At 39.4% G+C, this 20,672-nt stretch overlaps 1 protein-coding gene across 21 annotated transcripts in view; it reads left to right on the top strand.

Moving 5' to 3' along the window:
* LOC120955000 (small conductance calcium-activated potassium channel protein) overlaps positions 1–20,672 on the top strand; it is a 134,064-nt gene that overhangs the window by 23,055 nt on the left and 90,337 nt on the right. For 7 of the 21 annotated variants that reach the window (XR_007452773.1, XR_007452772.1, XM_049610648.1 and 4 more), the window contains exons 3-5: positions 2,733–3,812; positions 5,162–5,191; positions 6,307–6,405. Coding sequence is in view for 16 of the 21 variants with exons in the window: in XM_049610648.1 (XP_049466605.1) it covers positions 2,904–3,812; positions 5,162–5,191; positions 6,307–6,405 (1,038 nt within the window). In the remaining 5 variants the exon portion in view is untranslated. Of the gene's footprint in view, positions 1–2,732; positions 3,813–5,161; positions 5,192–6,306; positions 6,406–14,146; positions 14,341–14,405; positions 14,663–15,207; positions 16,291–18,680; positions 19,346–20,672 lie in introns of those variants that run through there. The other 14 variants (XM_040375423.2, XM_040375419.2, XM_040375426.2 and 11 more) reach the window with 12 other exon arrangements.

Here is a 20,672-nt window from a genome sequence, read left to right as displayed (position 1 = left end):
TATTGAAGGGTGAATTTTGCATACCAAACCAATTAGTCTCTCTTGCGCACACGTTGTTAAACTATGAAGATTTTTAATAGCAGTATTCCGGTAGTTGTAGGTAATCATCCTTGAGTCACGTTAAAAATGTCATTAAGAGTATAGTCCTATAGTTTACCAATTAAATTATCTAATGCTTATTTTTTATGTTTTTACCAATGTATTTACCAGGCTATTTTTAAGTATTTTTATGTATGATGCTGAGCTATACGTTAAATAACTAATGTAATGTATTTAAAGTTCATTCGGCTTAACTGGCTATATTTTAAATAGTTACATATGAACTTGAATATGAATAGTTTAAGCTATTGTGAATCTAAAATGTCATAGCCAACCTTATTGAAATGAGCAATGTCAGAGGTATAGTGTTGGTTTCTTGTTTGTTATTTTATTTTGTACTCATATGTATTTCTAAACTTAACTAAACAAATAAAACAAATCAGAAATATTTTAAATGAAATTATCATCATCACCAAACAACAATTGACATTTTACCTTGTTACATTGCGCTCTGTCCAATTACATCGAATTAACTATTATCGAACGTGAATAATGATACTTAAAATGCTGTAATCGCTGGTTTGCTACACTACCGAACTAATATTATGTTTGCTCCAATGTGGGTTTGGCTGTGACCGAGATAAGATTCATCCCGATTTATGCATGTTATGCACATCTATTGGTGTTTTTTCGTCGTCTCATTGGCACTCCGTTTTTCTACATCGTATGTACATTTGCATAACAGACTATGAGCTCATCTTGTGGTTCGCAAGAAGAAAATCCTGCATTGGTTGATACTGTACAGCTCTCGTCTCGGAGCTATGGAACAATGTAATCGACCCCATTGGCGGAACGTTTGATGTTAAATCAACCGCATACGCAGTGGATTTACTGTGCTCTAATTCAGCTGTACCGAAGAGGACTGAAAACCTCCATCCTGATGCCAGCTTGAACTTAACCCGTTACAGTACGGCTCATTGAACCATTGAGCAGATGTTTGAAACACATTCAGCGTTGTCAGCTCGAGTTTCAAGGCAAGCTGCTAGGGAGATCCAAAAGCATTACCACATTTTCACCTTACAAACAACCAACACGTTGTCGCGTTTTAACTGAGCTCGAGGTAGTAAGGACATCCGCGACAACTAAGTGCGCTGAAAGGAACAGTGATAACTAGCTAGGGCCGCCATCTTTACAACCCTTTTTAAAAGAAATGGTAAAGAGAAAGCTTTTATCATATCAATTCATAGCTACCTGAGCACGGATTGCAAGGTGTGTTGAACTTCACCTGGGAGGTTTGAAAACCTACTTGCCACCACTGCCATCGTTGCCAGCAGCGACAGAACGATACGTCGGGTATCATGTTTTTGCATAAAATAACCCACATAAGTAGACACACAAAACGCTACCCGGCACGAAAACCGCGAGCCGTTTATTAATTGAGTTTGGACCCCGTGCTCTCAGCCACCGTAACGCTTCGTCGAGTGAACCGAACATGTCCCGTGGCCGTAATTACTTCCATTCAATACGTTGGGGAAAAGGCACCACGTTTCCAATTAGACAATTGGAAACTTTTTACCGAAAAACCGCCCGCAAAGACGAGAGCCAAAGCCGAGGGGGGTTGGCGGGGTTTTCTGCTACAAACCGGGTGACGAAGGCGTAAAAGGGTAAAAAGCATGGATATGTACGAGTCCCACGGGAGATCGTACCAGTTCCTACCAGGGAGTGCCGGAGCCCAAAAATCGATACCAAGCCGGTTGAGCGCTTTGCACGTAATCATATCATTCTTGTTGGGGGCGGTCGGCGCGTCGGTCGGTGGTTTGTTTCACTTTTCATGTTTTGTTGCTTTTTTGTGTTTTAGTGGCATTGTTCGTTTGTGCTTGCTTATTTTTTTGTGTGGTCATTGTACCGTTCTGTCCCTCTGAAACAAATCTCCCTAATTTTGCTGTCGTTTATGGGACGGTAATTTAATCTTTGTTTTCAGCACAAAGAAAGCGCGTTCTAGTGGAAACGCAACAATGGTAATAATGTTTGTTTGAAAAAAGAGAAGAATTATGCATACGTGGTACAGTATTATGCCTCCAGCTTAAAGGAAATTATCCTGGTAATCGTTTTAACACTCTACGATTTAAATTGATTATGTGTTTAAATCAAACAAATTAAAGTTTGTGTTGTGGCACAAAGAAGTGTAAAAAAATGCTTCACTTTAAAAAAAAACCATAGTGGCTTAATATTTAACCCTACACATTTTATATGTTTTTCGTTTTTGCTTTCATTCTCACGCTAGCGTGTTACTACTAAATCAAAAAGCCCCCTGGACACATATATTTTCCCAAACCCACCAAACCCTTTTTCGACACAAAACTATTTCGCAGCCATAACGGTACGAACCGGAAAACACATACATCATCAGCCGTAAGGGTCATAGTGCTTTACAATGTTTGTTTTACTACTATATTTTAGAGCTCTTAGGAGAATTCACAGTAAAAAGTATGCACAGAAGGTCTTGTTTATTTATTTATACATGTCTGGTTTTCTTCATTTTTGACTTGTTAATTAAGCAAATTGAATATGGTTTCTAACCTCACATCGGCGAGAGAAAAGGTTCATGTGGTTTTGTTTTTCTTGAGCCTGTATTTCAAAACTGTTGTGAACAGTATTAAAACATATTTTATCCGTCTCTTATCTCATTTCAGACCAATACGTAACACATATACTAAGCCACCCATAAGCACAAAAAAAAAACAACACCCAGTGGACCACAACCGTAGACAACGAGTAGTTTTTTGTATTTTACTACTAAAAAATATAAAACATAGACACGTAGACCACGTAGATACGCCCCGTCCTGGTCCGATTACGAGAAAATGTCCCTGCAGAATGATACCGATCCGGCAACGAATTCGGGCTACGGTAGCTCGGACGAAACCGCCTCGCTGCTGGTGATGGCCGGCACCAACAGCAGCAGCACGACCACAACGTCCGGCTCCAGCATCATATCCACCATCAACAAACCCAGAATGGCGTCACACTCCTCGTTTAACGGGCCGACGATGGCCACGGGTCCAATCGCGGGCCCGAGCAGCAACCTCAACCAAACCGCACTGACTACCACCGCCGGTGCCGTCAACAAACCAATCCTCATCCGTCAGGATCGTACCTCCACCTATCTAGCCAGTCCACAGCTCTCCGCCACAGGACTGGGCGGCTCGGAGGAAAGCGCAACCGGTGAGGATGACCAACATAATGCCCGCTCAGTACCGGACATTGAGCTGCACTGTCGACTGGAAGCACCAGCCATTGCCGTATCCGCTTCCTGTCACAGTGATGGTGGAAGTGGTGGCCGGATCGCCGTCACAGAACGAGCCGCCTCTACCGGTTCCGGGTCGGGCGGCTATCAGCTGATTCCGTATAACAGATGTCGCGCCTGTCGTAACTGTGATAGACGTGCCTCAACTACGCCGATGTCTTCGCTAAAGCTCACGCGCTCCGTATCGAAGGAAAGCGTCCGGAGCGCACTACACAGCCGCCTCACCGTGCAGCACTCAACGATACCGCCCGTGCTCATCACCTCCTCGCCGACTTCTGGCTCCCGCATCATCCGCCAAAGCTCACAACCCGAGGCAAGCACCTTGTCCTGCTGTGCGAACCAGTGCGCGCATGCCTGCTCCATGCCGAGCTCGTCATTGCGGCAGCTTCGCGAACCAGGCGACGGTATTGCCGGCATAGCGGCCGACTCCATGCGCATCAACGGTGGCATGCGGCAGTTCAAACAGGTAAGCTTTGTTTGCATGCAACTTGCGTACGATTTGTTTAAAGACAGCGGCGGCGGCTAAAACAGCCAACATCGTGAGAACAGCGCGAACAAACACGAACGAGCACGTGTACCGATTGCTTAAAAATAAACGACCCCGTACGCACGGAAATAGAATCTAATGTCTACGTACCCACATCCAAAACGGACGGCCTCCACCATGGGCCTATTTGGACCTTTTACTACCGTACTGCACACAATATTTTTACTTTCACATTGCGGTAGGAATGAATCTCCCCATACCGGGCCAGTGAAAGGTAAAAAGGAAAAATCATGTTTTTAATCATGCTTTCGATGCAAATCGCTCTGCGAGTGGCAAATTGAGTGACATACCATAATTCAAGGACGTCAATTTGCTCCAAAGCGTACCGCCCGACCGTATAACAATAGAATCCACGCACTCTTAGCATAATGATTGATGGTCCACATCGAGCCATTGTTTCTTCCAGCTCCTATCGCCACCGGAGGTTCCGATACTGCCAGTGGGGCATCGTATCGATCTGGAGCGAATATATGCGTATGTGTAGCTGAGACTGTTTTGTATACATTTGATTTCCCTTTTTTCTCCGTATACCTTTAATTCGATGACATGTTTTTGCTCGTTATCCCAAATCACTTTATGTGACTGGCGGGATGACCGTGCAGGTTCGATTTGTTTTCACTTTGGGGAACGTTGGAAATGAGTTGATTAGCTTGTTTCGGTTCTACCATCCAAACGGCCCAATTATTTCGAAATCTCAAAAAAGGGCATTTGCGTTATAGCGTTCTAAATTTAAATCAACTTTGTGAATATACTCCGTAATGGGGGAAGGGTTCAGTCGAAGATTCATTTCTTATATTTTATTCAAATGAGTCAATTGATAGTGAATTAAGAACCAAAAACAAGCAACACAATCGTCCAGAATGAAATTTTTATAGACATTTTTAATAGACAATATCACAACACCGCAGTAAAAAGCGTAATGTGTCGCTTTTTTAATTTGAAAAGTGTTGCATTTGCTGTGTGATGCCTAACTATTGGCCATTGGCTTACTTTTGTCCAACCGTTTAAACATATATATGTTCATTCTTTAAAATCATCAATGTCAACATGCTTTCTCTATCTCTACATATTTAACTTCAAACATCCATCCATCATCTTTCCTGTCGTCTATTCTTACGTATGAATCAATTCGTACTATTTTACTACTTTTACCATTACTACTATTTCTACTATTACCATTACCTCTACTACTACCACTACTTCTACTACTACTACTACTACTACTACTACTACTACTGCTGTCCATCTTCTGGTACCACTGACATTAGCTGGTTGCTCGCAGGCGCGAAAAGGAACAGGTGTGTGCATTTCGTGCCAGGCTTCCAAACAATTTAGAATTTAACCACACGCTAATACGTAATATGGTGCACCCGCTTTTGACCTAACGACGTCGTTTTGCCGACAATCGTTCATAAGATGCACCGCTAACACACGCTGTATATAAATTGCGTGTATATCTGATTGAAAGTATTACCAGCACAACATTAAGTTTGGTTTTTGGTTATAGCTTATAGTTTTTTTTACGTTTACACTTTTAGTTCCCGAGTGATATTGGGTTGTATGTTTTTTAACTATTATTTTCATGTTTATAGTTTAGCAAATTAAAAACAAATCTTTTAACAATCAAAACATTAGCGTTGTAAATATCTGTTTTCACAACCTAGTTGTGAGCCAAGTACACACGCAAATAGTAGATTACTTACATCAAATTTGAATGGTTGTAAATTTGCAATAGAACTTTTTTGTTTGTTTGTTTTTCTTGATTAATCTTCTGATGGTAAGTAAAGGCAAAAATACTACTTCCAAAACAGTGCACGCTTGATGATGAGTGAAAAAAGCATTTATTTAAGGAAAACATGATTACTGCAGTGTTTTTTTAGCTTATTTAAAATAGATTTATAGGAACTGTGGTGTAGCAATAAGTGTATTGTTTGCCCCAGAACAAATAAAATAGTTAAGATGCAGGAAAGAACACTTCCATCAATATTTCCTTTCTCTCTCTCTCTCTCTCTCTCTCTCTCTCTCTCTCTCTCTCTCTCTCTCTCTCTCTCTCATTTTTTAATGTTCTCTTTCCCCTTCTCTCTTTTATTATATTTCACTCTCCGGTGTTACTATTCCATCGTCTACAAATATGGTTGTGCTTCTACTGAAACAACATCGTCAAATCGCTATCACACTATGCATCTCATGAATGTTTTCCGATGTACTATTTATGTACCTAACTGAACAACTGCTCGGGGATTAACTGTTGTCGCTTCTCTGTCCTACTAATCTGTTTGAACATTGTCGATGCAACGTATTGCGCCTCGTCGCCCCCTAACCCTGCTTACTGTTGTCTTAACCGCGCTTCGTGTACTGCAATTAACAACCAAAACAACAACAACAACAACTCTGCAACCCGAAACTTCGAAAGGGTGTGCTACTCTGCCCTCAGACTCTATCGCAAAGCCGGAGATCCCGCTTAAGGCGTGCCTTCACAGAGGCTACGAACGAGATGACTTACGCTAGAACGGTATAGTTGGTTTACTTTCTAACTTAGAGCTTGCTTCAAGTTTCCGTCTATTTCCCCTTTAACCGATAGCATCCCAGCGATTCAGCTCTATTTATGTGCATCATTTAATCAAGTATATCATTTGTAGGTTTGATGCTGATATAGTTATTTAGTATAGCACGTCATTAGTTTCGGTAGTCAAGTATTTCGTGCTAGTCTAAAATACCAGTAGCCGATGGTTTCAGTTTTATTGCTATTTCCCTAAACCCTTCGGTAGCTTAACTGCGCTTTAGTTTCAATGTTTAAAGTAATCTAGTGCCGTTCATTATTATTTCTCTACGCAACCTAAAGAAGAGATTTTGATACTGTAGTAGCTAGTACAACATTACTTTAGCAAGCTATCACAATTTTCGTTTCGAATTTGACATTCGACTGTTCGCGGTAGCTGAAGTATTTTTTATTTATTTGAATATAATTTTACAGCACAGAAGTAAGCAATGACTGAATTGTAGTGCACCTTAAAGAATGCACTATATGTTTTTCAAAGCCTAGCATGTCAGTACAACAATAAAGTTACGATATCGCGATAACTCACTTGGCTTAACAAATTAGTTTAAATATGATCATCTAGTAACGTAAAATGTAGCTCTTCTCGCCAAATCAGTAGTGCAAAGTTAAACCGCATGAGCAATGTTTAGAGACAAATATTTATCATTAATTAAATCGAGTAAAATTTTTAGCAACACGACCAAAGCCGTTTTTTCTGAGTAAATTAGGTAAATATCAATCTCAAAAATTCATTCTAGTAGAACTTTTGAAATTGTGGAATTCAAACTGTGGCATAGTATTCTTAATAATGCATAGTTATTCTTTTTCTTCTGAAGCTGATTTTGACTGAATAAAAGCAGTTTGTAAAAAAAAATAAAAGCAGATATGTTGACCTTTTTAATGGATTGAATTGATTTTATCAGACTTGCAACCTTACAAAGGACATATAATTGCCTACATTTTTAACATCCTGATTTTTATACATAATTATATGTTAATTTACGGATTTATGTACTCTTGCAGGGCCGGTCTGGTGGTACAGTCGTCAACTCTTACGACGTAACAACATGTCCGTCATGGGTTCAAGCCCCGAATAGACCGTGCCCCCATACGTAGGACTGACTATCCTGCTATGGTAACAATAACTCACTGAAAGCCAAGCTCACTTCACTAGTGGGTACTGGCAGGCCTTGACCGACAGCGGTTATTGTGCCAAAGAAGAAGAGAAGTACTCTTGCAAAATAGCTATTACTATTATAAGTTACATATTAAGTATTAAGTATATAAAGCCGATTAATGAGGACGGCTCATGTTGTAACTTGTTTTTCCTTAAATCTATTTTTTGGTATACAGATAGTCTTCAATAAGATTACAAATAGCATTTGAACACATTTGACGCCTTGCTACTTGTTGAATTGATAAGGACTCACATATACTCCTAAAAGTAGAATAATCAGTCATGTTCATTTGCACATTTGCATGCTCTACATGAAGCTGCATCTTCAGTACAATTAAGATTTGAACTCTCGATTAGCCTGACCGATTACTATGTAAATAAATACATGAGAAGCAAACTAATGTTTTTAGTAATATTTTCGCTTATTTATTTCGCTTTTTATTTTTGCATTTCGCTTCTTTTATGTACTATGAGTACATTTTCGTATATGTAACATTAAAACTGATTTTGCAGATGCATAGATACTATTTTACAACTGCTAAAAACATTAAATTTTAAAACCGCATTTCTTACAATTACAAAATATCTAATGTATGTTCTCAAAATTAAATCTAATCTGCACTTATTGATAACTTCTTCTCCCCCACGGTAGTCGATAACCATAGTGGATTGATTATTCCACTTTGCTAGATTCCTCAACGGATCGTTGAACCATTGCATTGAAAAGTGTACTATAATTATGAATTCCACGCCCCAGTGCTCAACCGAAGCGCAATGTTAGAAACACTGCGAGCTTTAATGTCAGTCACAAACGCTATACGACGGGTCTGGGTGATGAATTTGATTAAAAAACTTTCCTCCACTGCTATCACCCGAACGGGAAGGATAAAAATCGAAACAAAGTTCAAAATTAATCTACTGATGCAATTTGCAGCTCGCTTTACCGTCTTGCCACAACCACCACAAGTTCCTTCGTCAACTCATGCTCGAACGCACGATGAAGAAATACGGGTTGACCCATTGCACTACATCGATACGCCGTCACATCAATAGGTAAGTGTATCGAAGTATATCGGTGCGCGGTTCCGTTTCTATACCCGTTTCAAACACTTTTTTGATACGCAAGAAGACGGCAGCATCAGCATTAGATAGCAAAAGACAAACTTTGTGATCGTGACTAATTTCTTTCGAGCGTTCGCTCCTGTCGGGTATAAAACACGCTGTTTATTCCTGTCTTCCGCAGCGAGAAGAAAGTGCACCTTGGGATCCATCTGCCTTTCTTCAGTTTTATTAATTGATGCCTTTGTTAGCATCACGGTTTCACACAAAAAGTCTCGCAAAAAAACGATCACAAAAATATTGCTCATCAGTTTGCAAGACATGGATTAAAATGGGTTTCAACCCCACGCGGTCAAAGCGAATCTGCGGTTTCAATAAGACCCATGGATGCGCTTCAAGTATCGCTTCGCTCACCAGTATTACGAGCAACATCTCGTCCATTTTAAATCTGAGCTCATAAATAAAGAAAAGAGTGAAAGGACTTAGAACTTTTTCCCGATGCGCTGAAGCTTATGAATTTTAGATAGAAACACGGGCACACGTCCTTTCGAGTCTGCCGTGGCGATAAGTTTCTACTCCGAAGCCAAGCAGCTAAATTTCGGTAGTTCAGCGAAGGTGTCGAATTCAATTTCGCTTTAGTGATTCAACTGCTATTCCACTGTGTTACAAAAACCACACGTGCCCATTTGCGACGGATGAAGGAGGGCAAGCATGACACAAGTGAATGCTGAAATCTGTTTTGTGAAAGTGCATCTGCAATGTAGAGAAGACATCACATTAAGGTGGTGGAAAAACTTTTATGCATATTAAACGGTCTTATCAAATTATCATAAAACAAGGATCAACCGTGGCTTAGTAAGGATATGCATGACAAATCATCGAAATGCAAACCAATTTCAATCCAATTTATAGAACTTATTTTTCGATCTGATGGATTTTGATTGTATAGGATTAACATAAGCAATACGGCCACATGACAATGCATTTTCAAGTTATCATGCTAATTTTAAATGCAACTGAATACAAAACCAATTGGGTTTCTTTTAAAAATACGCAACCGCGTTTTCCTACTCGGCAAAACAAATGACTTAATGTATATGCAGACGTTGTGAAAATAAATAATGTGAAAAATGTGAGATTAAATTCTGGTTAATGAACAAAATATTTGTTGAAATATCTATGATGATTTTATTTTTATTTTCATATTGATAAAAAAATGCACTTTATTGTTGCATTGTTTGAGATTTATCGCCAAGTTTACTACGCAAGCCACTTGAATGTAAAACAGATTTCCGTATAAAATGATTTTTGTATAACGAGGGAGTCACTGGAATGGTTTAAACTTGTTACGCAAGGATATTAACACACAAAAAACGACACAACGGTTCCGCCATCGTAAGATTATCTTACATTTGTACCAAAGTCTACGATGGCCATTATGGGATAGCGATGAGCCGTATTGTATTAGTGAGCGTTTCTAAATGTATATCAATAATTTGAGCCATTTGAATCATTTATCCTCTATTTCATTAATTATGTTAAATGTTAATTGTTCACGATTTCAAATATTTATTTTCGATATTATGGGAAGTTGAAACATATGTATTGGTTGAGTATAGATTATTGAACTACCACTCAATACTCACTCCATAACATATCTTCATTGTCCTAACACCGAAGAAACTCTTTCAACGTTAAATCTAGTCCCAACACTATGTTGTCACACACACCTTTACCTCGCCCTTCGATTGGTATTTCCATTTGAAATCATTTCCTGTGCATGATTAATGATGTTATAGACATTCCGTGTCGAATCGCATCGTTTGCGGTTGGCATTTCACCATGTCCGCTTGGCAACGAATTCGTCACATTCTTCGTTCGCCAGAGAACGTGATTGTCGATACATTTCAATTGTAAGTTGCTTCAAATGACGGGTGTACATTACGTACAGAAGCACCTACTCACAGGAAAGGAACAAAAAGCATGTCCATATTTACCTTAGCACGCGAAAAGTGCTCCACAAAGCCATTACTCTGACTTCGTTGCTCGTTTTCTTCCCAATCTAGGCTACCATTAAGTAGGGCTTATTCAAGGACAAAGCGTGATCAGGAATGGGAAATGCCAACCATTCCGATGATATTGGAAATCGATCATTCCATGGCCCTAACCCTGATCTCAGCCAGTTAGCTTTGTTAAGCTATTGTTTCAAAGCTTTAGCCAAAGAACCAAATAAAGACGGCAAGGTAACGAGCAACGCGATTACAATTGGCATTGATTTTTCTGATAAAACTGGCAGATAATGAACAATTCATTGTCATACAGCAGCATACAGAACAGCATACAGATCATAATAAAAACTTGCAGCAACTTTTGTAGGTTTATTTGGATATAAACAACTTATCAAGTAAATTGAAAATGTGCGATATATTTTTAAACCAATTTTATATCTTAATTAATTTTATAATAATAATAATAAAAACAATTATAATAATAATAATAATATATAATAATAATAATAATAATTATTATTATTATTAATATTATTTTTGTTTTTATTGTTATTATTATTATTATTATTATTATTATTATTATTATTATTATTATTATTGTGCTTATGATTATTATTATTATTATTATTATTATTATTATTATTTTTATTATTATTATTATTATAATAATAATAATAATAATAAAAATAATAATAATAATAATAATAATAATAATAATAATAATAATAATAATAATAATTATTATTATTATTATTATTATTATTATTATTATTATTATTATTATTATTATTATTATTATTATTATTATTATTATTATTGTTATTATTATTATTATTATTATTATTATTATTATTTTTATTATTATTATTATTATTATTATTATTATTATTATTATTATTATTATTATTATTATTATTATTATTATTATTATTATTATTATTATTATTATTATTATTATTATTATTATTATTATTATTATTATTATTGATAATAAAAATAATAATTGTGTTTGATATTCTTAATCATAAATCAAAGTTAAACCTAAGATAGTTTTTAGGCCGACTGGATGGACTTCTTCATGAAACAATTAAATAAACAAAAAACAGAATTTTATTTATTAGAATCGGCAAGCTTCGCCATTACAAATAATTGATTTTTTTTAAGCTGATCATATGACAAAAACAAATCGTCTGGCCATAATATACCTGATATCAGCTTTTCTTACCTCATTTTATGATTTCTATTACTAGTTTTCTAGATATTTTTTCTGACGATGATAAATTTTTACTATTACTACAAAAGATATCCTAAAAATGTTAAACATTTTATTTCATTTGTATCACTAGAAAACTATATTATCCTTTCATAGCAGTGGGTTGAAACTCACAAAATAATACTTCCTTTATTAATGTTTTTAGAAAAAATGAAAATTTAAACAATTTTTCTCTTTGGTGTTCTCACTGCAACTCATGCTCATGTTAAACATCATTTGATAAACTTTGCCAAATCGACACGCTACTTCCATATGGCAAAAACATCCAGTTTTCCCGCCACTGACATTATGTCACAGCGGGTCATCCAAACGCCTTGGTCACCTTAATGGCGCCAAGTAAGTCCTACACAGCTGTCACTGTTAATATTTGCTGAATTTATTATTCTATATTACACATGATTTTTTATCCCTTTCTCGTTCACCTGATTAAACCATGAACTGAGTCATAATACTGAAAACAAAAGAATACATTCAGTAAATGAGTCGTTCTCATCTTCACATCGTTGAGACGAGCATGCGTTTTATTATTTTTATTTATGGCGACGCAAACCAAATAAAACGTAAATGCCAATCGCCCAACGATTACAAACATTTTACAAACATGTTACCATTACGAAACTTACTATGCGTGTTGAACTTATGTTTTTGTTTTAATGTATGTTAGCAGGTGCAGCATGCTCAATTTTGGACACTAAGGTGTATCAAAAATTTACTCAAAAACTGATACCACAGTGACCTTGCGTGATTGTACCATTCGGTCTTAGGCGCTATGAAACGTTCCGGCGGGTCGTTATGGAATTTTTCATAATTTAACGCACCCTAAACCTTCCCTTCTATGCCCAGTGGAATAGGCTTGCGGTCAAATCCATCTCATTGGTGGCTTGCAGCACCCTAACTGATCAGTCAAAGCATGAACCGACTTTCGTGAGCCCCTGCCAAACCCCATTCCCAACGGGAAAAAACCTTGTCGGGGCCTTTGAAACCTTTGAAACTGCCGAAAAAACCTATACCAAGGACGAGCTTAACGTTCGCCCTACCGTGCTTTCAAAAGGGCATCGGTGAAATGAGGTATTGCAAATAAAATATTTAGTTTTGCACGTAATCCATGTACCATTCACGGAACAGTTGTGTCCGTTCTTAAAACCGTTACAGGCACAACTACAATTGTAATTAACTTTTAACTTCAGTTATCTTTAACTTAAGTGTAACAAATGCTCAGATAGAGATACCTGAAAAACCAATCGTAGTGTATTCCAAAATACGTAAAGGTAACCGCTGCTCGAGTGATATTCAACCGTAGCAACTCGATTTAAGATGTGCTCGAATGCTGGAATCGTAAATATCACTCAGTTTGACAGTCAGATACCACCTGTCGCAGACTTATGCTAACTTATTTCAAGCGTTTTTGCTATGTTTTCTTTCCTTGCGTGGATAGACACACACATTGGAGCTGTGGTAGTTCATTCCACATTTACTAATGCATGTCTCCTGCTGCTACTGCACAATACATGCGCAAGCAATGCCACCATATATAAATTTACTGAGAATGTGTCCATATTGAATAGGCTCTCTCTTTCTCAGCTTCGTGAGAAAAATCTGATCATCTGCGCTTTCGCCGTTCATTATCAACAGAATAGCAAAGCCGGTGAGGGAGAATTGAAATGAGTATGATAAACTTATAATATATAATTGATATCGCGTCTTAAAATAACGTAGCAAAGGAAACATTTGAAATAATCGAACTGTAGAGATTGAACATACAAACAACATGCAATACAATTTTTATTTGCAATGGAAACTCTCACTACGCACAGCTTACGACATTGTATGATATTTTTATTTGTTTCCATAGTTAACTAACGGAGAACATTGTTTCTGTATTTACTTGCTCATCCACATTCTCGTATCACATCGTACTCTCATCGCATTTTGCTACTCGAAACTCCATCTCTTTCCTAACATGCTCTCACGCATGTCTTATCCTTGTCTAATTAACACCGGAGCGGCAATTCGCTCTCTCAGAGTGTCAGGAGCGTTTCCCGGCTGTGTTTGAACACAACTATTGAATTTTCCTCTCCACAAAATGCACGGCACATCGTTTTCTTGCCTGAATTACTAACTAGGAAAGAGAGCGATGGTCCCAAGTCGTTTAGTGAGCGTGAACTTTCCTTCTGTTTTACTTACTACGCTCATTCTTTGCTACGTTAGTCTGTCTTCAGCGTTCGGTGAGCTTCGGTGTCGGACCGTTCGTGCACGGCGTACTCTCGAGTGTCTAATAAAATAGAGCAGTTTGTATTACAGCTGTATCAGAATTAGACAGTACGTGTTAGGGAGAAGACTGTGAAAATATATCCATCTGATTGACTTGTGAATGTGATTTGTATGCTTAGGTAGTTAAACAAAGAAGTTTCCTCAGAGCTGTTAAGTCTCAGCAACGAGGCTGCAACCGTGTGTCCTTTTACTTACTTCATCTGTGTTGAATCCGCTCTTATCAGCTTCTCCTATCACCACCGATACACGGTCTGGTGCTCTGCGTTGTTTTCCCTTGTGTTGGTGTTTGCATGTAGTGAGAGTAAGGAGAAAATGCAGCATCACACACAGAATCATTATCATCATCGTCTCCAACAGCAGCTGTCCATCGTGTAAAAATGGTGCTAAATTATCCAGCCAACGATGTTTTTCCGGCCAATAAATCTGTGCATAAGGCTATGTGTATGTGCGAATTGTATATGTTTACAATATTTATCGTTTTATATGGACAAAACGTTTTATATGGTCAGATTTTGAGTGGGAAATGATCTCTGGTACGATGCACGATGTGAGCGAAGCTTCCTTTCCTTACTTCAAGACGGATATGTGTGTGAATAGAGAGTGTACGTGTAAGAGAAAACACCGATAAGCGAGAGCGTTGTAGGTAGTGCAGTCACGAAAATGACAAAAAAACTATCTTACGCCCAGCCCTGCAATATGCTTGTACTGCCATTGTCCACGATAGAATTGTAGCGAATAGTTACGCTTTGGTAGCTTTGAGGAGCCAAGTCTTCTCGAACCTTTGCAGTGAGTCTGCAGTCCACTTGCCATGTCACTGTCAAACTTCATACATATGTCGTCGAAGAATGTGCTGTGTACGTTTTAAACAAATGTTTGAAAACAGAGGTGTAACTAGTCCTTCGTACATTAAACCCAGCAATTCACAATGTCTCAGGCTTATTTCAGCATGGTCTCAATACCTCACACAAATTTTTGTTTGTTTTCAGAAAGAGGAAACATTACCAAATTGCTCTGGAGTGGATGAGTGCGCGAGTGCTGTGTGCCTAGTGTTGTAATTCGTTCGTGTGAAATGTGTTAAATTGTTAAGGTTCGTTCGGCATCCTAAACGTCACAGAAGTGTGTTGGTGTTCGGCTACCGCAATAGATACAAAAAGAAAACATACATTTTTTTATCGCACCACCATTAAAAGATCTTGCCCCGAAAAGCCCTCGCTCTAATCGAATCGGTTGTCAATACTTGGCGGTGGGGGTTGAGAGCTTTCCGGTGCTTTTACTGAGGGTAAATACCCAAACGACCACAACCCAAAGGTGCTAGTAGCTTTTACCCCCCTGAAAACAGCTCGATTGTTTGTTGACCATATAAGAAACGAGCGGGTGGAAAAAGTTCCGACGGCTTACTTTTACGGTCAAAGTGCGAGCAATGGAAAGTCGTATTGCCTTTCCCACAGGCCACGAACGATAGCAAGGAAAGGCGGCTTGATAACGGTGCCATTTACGGGTCTCTCGTGGTACTGCTTCACCATCTCAAGCGGAGTCGCATTATTTTCTTGTTTTTTCGTTCAATAACGCACCGCCCTTGAGGTGTGCCCGGTTCACAAAGCCTAGCGGCAAGCATATTTTTTCGTGACAAACAACTAAATATCCTCCCAACGGTTATAACAGGATTCCACTACAATCTTTGTTCGCCGGGGTCCTTTTGGATTGCGTGATTAGAACACGAGACCGTAGTGGTGTGATGAGTGAGGCCATAGTAAACAATGGCAGTGGCAGCAACGAAATAAATACGTCCTACAAGGTGCGTGAAATGTGAAAGTGAAAGTGTGATTTAATGCTGTTTGTGTCGTTTCATGTGCTGTGTACTACGCGGCTGATAAAATCGCTCGGAAATTTGCCCAAGCAGATAAACATCCGCTAAAAGGAAGCAAAGCTCTGTTTTGGCATTCAAAAGGCGCTGAGAAACGCCCGGCGTTCCAATTACGCTATTCCCCATTGTGCCCCGTCTGCGGCATGAGTTTCGAAAGTGTTTCCAAAAGATTGAATAGTGTGTGGAATTTATGATAATTACTCTGGTAATTTCACACTCCTATTATGTTACGTAGTCTAGTTGAATCGTGTGTATATGTGTTGTAGATTGCTAATCGTTTTCTAATATTGCTTGGTAGTTGTGCATATTGTGTTTATTCTCACGTAACATCCTCCAAGAATCAGTGCCTTCTCATTATTAGCATAATTCTTAAATAAAGCATTCTTAACCAAAGTTACTCCACACATTGTAGCAACAGTTTCGTTGTCTTCTACAAAACACCAGGCTTCTCCATCGCCTTTCTTCGTACACCTAGTTCTTGGAGATTGATTTCTGTAACCCTTCTGTTTTCATAATTTATTGTCTCATACTTAATGTTACCATCTTCATGTACTATCGCATCATACATTCCAAACTCTATACAAAACGTACTGCGCGGCAGTTGTGCCTTAGACTCAAAAGCGTTCCTGTGAAATCTTGACTGACGCATTTCCAACCATAGTTCGGTTCGGTTGCAAAACAGCACCCGCAGACCCACAGACAGAGCGGAACTCTACGTGTACCAAATGACATTTTCTGTGCCGCTAATCACGTCCGTCACGATATGCATTTTGCGATGGATTATTGATGGCCTTCAATCATATCCGATAGCAGAGCGGTACCGTTGCACGGGACGACGTTCCACTGCGATGTACATACCAACCAACCGACACCCATTTGAATGGAACGGTGCTGATCAAATGCAAACCATTAAAGATTCGTCTGCCAACCGAACCACCCCGACGGACTGTCACCCCGGGAACATCGCCCTAGCCAGACCGTTATTATTTGTGAACCGTTCAACGTGAGCCGATCCATCACTGATTTACTTACAAATTGAAACCTGATACGGAACGTCCATTTGTTCTCATTTGTGTGCACCGGATTCGGTTCGGCGCCGAAGTCACTGTTGTTGTTAAATATTCATTGCGTCTTCCAAGGCAAGATTGATAGATTCTTTGTGCGGTGACTGTTGTCTCGGCGTCATTACGCATGATTCCACAATAATGCACACTGTTTATTATTTCTGTTTCTTACCGCTATTTTGTGGGAGGTGGCTTTTCAAAACATAAATAAAACACTTCTGAAATGCAATGCCGTCGTCAGAAACCTCCCTGTAATCATTTGCTGCAGATCAACAAACAAATCACACGCATGAGCTCTTCTAAGCTCTCTAGGTTGTGATGAAATTACGAACAAAACACTTGGTTTATTGTTACTTTCATCAAGTATCTAAACAATCTCATTAGAACGGCTCTATGACTTAGTAATTATTTTCCATTTTGAACTGCAGCGTCTTCTCTAGTGAGATGCAATTCTGTAAACGACCGATGTGGTACTTCATTAAATTAACGGCAGCCGTAGACAGCATGTGACACTAAAAGGCATTTTCCTATATCCCCACTCTCATGCATATACACATAACAGCCGGTGTTCCATTTGAGAGAAACTAGATCAAATGACTCGCATTTACAGTGTTAATCGATGACGTTTACGTGTAGCGATCATACGTACGTTAGTTCTTCCGAGCTAGCATGAATTTGCCTTGAATTCGGCCGCACCTTATCTTCATTTCGTTGCCAACAGCCTTACTATATTATCTGGTCCCCGGTTTGCTTTCTAATAGGCTCACACGTTTTCCCGGGGGCTGTGTGATGTTGTCCTGTCTCTCGGTTCATCCCCGACATGGCCCCACCAGCCATCCAGTCGAGTCTAGCTTGTCCGAAGCGCGCTCTTCATGTCTTTTCGCTAAAAATAACCCTTTATTAGCGACGAACTCCTCCGGTCCAGAGCAAGGGGGAGAGCAACAACACCACAACACGGTGAAAATACCGGTCGGTCTCATCCTAAATATACACTTTTGCGATCTAACATGTCTAAGAATGGTGGTTCCACTGACTTTACCGGCTCCGATACACTTGTTTTATGCCTGACTCCACAGTCATTCTTCACTGTCCCATACCTTGATGAAGATGGGAGAGCCAATTTCCCACCGCTTTGATAAAAGGGCACACATCATGCACCCCGTATAAAGCGCACTCACGGACGTATTCACTTCCGAAGCGGGTTTATCGTGCAAGCCAGTATTATTTTGTTAATAGCTGCTACACTATTGCGTTGACCATCGGCTCAGCTCAACGACCCCTATTGCTAAATGTAATACGGCCCTACCCCTCAGCCATCCGATTCTTGGTCCGCGTACGAGAGCTGATCGCCAACTACTTCAAGAGGTGGATAGCAATCGCGGGGTGTTGGTGAAATCCGAGTGACGTACGGGACGTGCTTCCCATACACAGCGGATACACAGATACGCTTTAAGCACAAAAAAGTTTAAAAATAACCTCCAGCATCAGCGGCAGCAATTCTGCTCTTTTAATTACTCACTTCTAATCGTAGCTAATCGCAAACTCATCCTCATCCAACATCGTGCAGCTACCATCGTCGTAAAGTCTGTGCTCGAGGAAACTAAATACCTTGGCCACTGTTGGTCAGGGCCCCAAGAACGGTAACAAAAAAATCTACAAACACAGTGCCACTAACAAAAATCGTATCAGGAACAAAAGCGATACAAGAGGTTTCTGTCGAACAGGTGAGCCGTGTGGTTTCTCACATGTTGAGCAAACCGTAGTGCGAAACGGAAAGACTGGGTGTAACACATTTTCCGCACATCTGCCCAGAATTCGGAACCTCAGCCAACCAAACAGTGCACGGTTGTGTTGTTGTTGAAGACGAAATAGTATAGTATAGTGACAACGGCCGGCAGACCCGTCCACGTGGCATGCCGTAATGATAAGTGGAAGGCTCACTGCTAGCCAACTAGGCGATGATTGACGAGTAGTATGATCAATAAACAGTTCGACAGTCGTACAAACCTGAAAGTGTCGGGAAACGGATTGGCCAATATTAACACGTGTGCGTTAAGAAAAGTACATTTGTTCCTGCTCCAAGGGATCTTCATCCGTTGCCAATGAATCCCCAGATTGTCTGGCCACGATCGATCGGACGAAGAAAGTGATAAATGTCTTGACGTGATCACATCAGCCGAATCCCTGAAACACAAGGTGATTGTGCATTTTCTTCTCGTTCCTGTTTCCCGTTTGCCCATGTTTTGCTGCCATTGTACCGGGAACTGCTTTTTAAGATGTTTTTTCATAGATTTTCCTTTTTCTTACAAAGGCTTTCTGTACACCAACTCGCTTGCACGTCTCAAGATAGCAAGCTTTGCTAAATATACCAGTTTTTAAATTTAGTTTTACGTCCTTCCTATAGTCATCATTTTTTTTTCGTGCGAACGTTAGCTGATCGTTGGTTTTGCTTTATCTTTCCTTACGCCCCACATTTATTGTTACACGTCCATCCCAGTTTGGATGCTGTGTGATTTGAATGCTTTACAGTTCTTATCCGTTTTTCTTTACCGTTCTTCGTTTACTCTGCATGATCTTGAAATTTCAGCAAAAAAAAAATTCCAGGTCTTAAAAGTACTTAATAGTGTGTTTTTCCTTCTTCTTCTACATACGCTCTATTTCCTCCAGTTTCTACAAGCTTATTTCATAGATTTACCGTTTTTAGTCCATCACGTAATCCTTGGAGCGTACGCCACATCCATCCATTAGCTTATGGTGGAGTAGGTGCTAGGAGAAATTCTAGGTGCACTGTGCACTAAATGTGTAATGTAATGTCGAGCAAAGCTCTCAGATGGGAGAAATTCCGCACCATTCCATGCTGCAGTGATTATTAAATAAATAAACCTGTCACGGAAAGCAAACACCAACGAGGTGTGGACATTGAAAATGCTTCCTTCCTTATACACACCATACTGACTGGCATCGTCCAGGAGGTGCATAAATACAATCGAGCTTTTGGCAAGTCGAGTTTTTTTTTTTTTCAATTTGCACGCTACCCTCTTTGCCTAGCCGCTTGCCGCACAAGAAGCCCTGTTGGTTGAGGGCGCCTTTCGGTAGGACGATGCCGAGATTGGGTAATACACCTTTTGTGCACCTTAAAACATAGCAAGGCACGATTCATCCGCAACGTGGGGATGCACTTGTGTTGCTTCCTGCTTTTGCTTGGAATATTCTAACGTCGAGCTCAAAAGTGTAAAAGTGTGCCCCCTTAAAGAGCTTATGCAAGTTTATGTATACCGTTTTAGTACTGCACATTTATATTGGATGAGGTTTCTCGCTAACCTTGAAAAGTGTTTTCCTAATTTCCTGTCGATACACTCGCATTCTGTTTCAACGATTTGATTTTGAATTTAGTCGTAAAATATGTTTGTACCTTTTCTCAACCGAACAACAACACGGAGAAGGTGGGATCTAACTCCTTTGTCTTAACAACAAAGGGCTATCACTTGGCCCTGAACAGTAAATGTATCCAAATTGATCTGGT

This window comes from Anopheles coluzzii, chromosome 3 (genome assembly GCF_943734685.1).
Source record: "Anopheles coluzzii chromosome 3, AcolN3, whole genome shotgun sequence".
Taxonomy (NCBI): domain Eukaryota; kingdom Metazoa; phylum Arthropoda; class Insecta; order Diptera; family Culicidae; genus Anopheles; species Anopheles coluzzii.
This window is presented reverse-complemented; position numbering and strand designations above follow the sequence as displayed.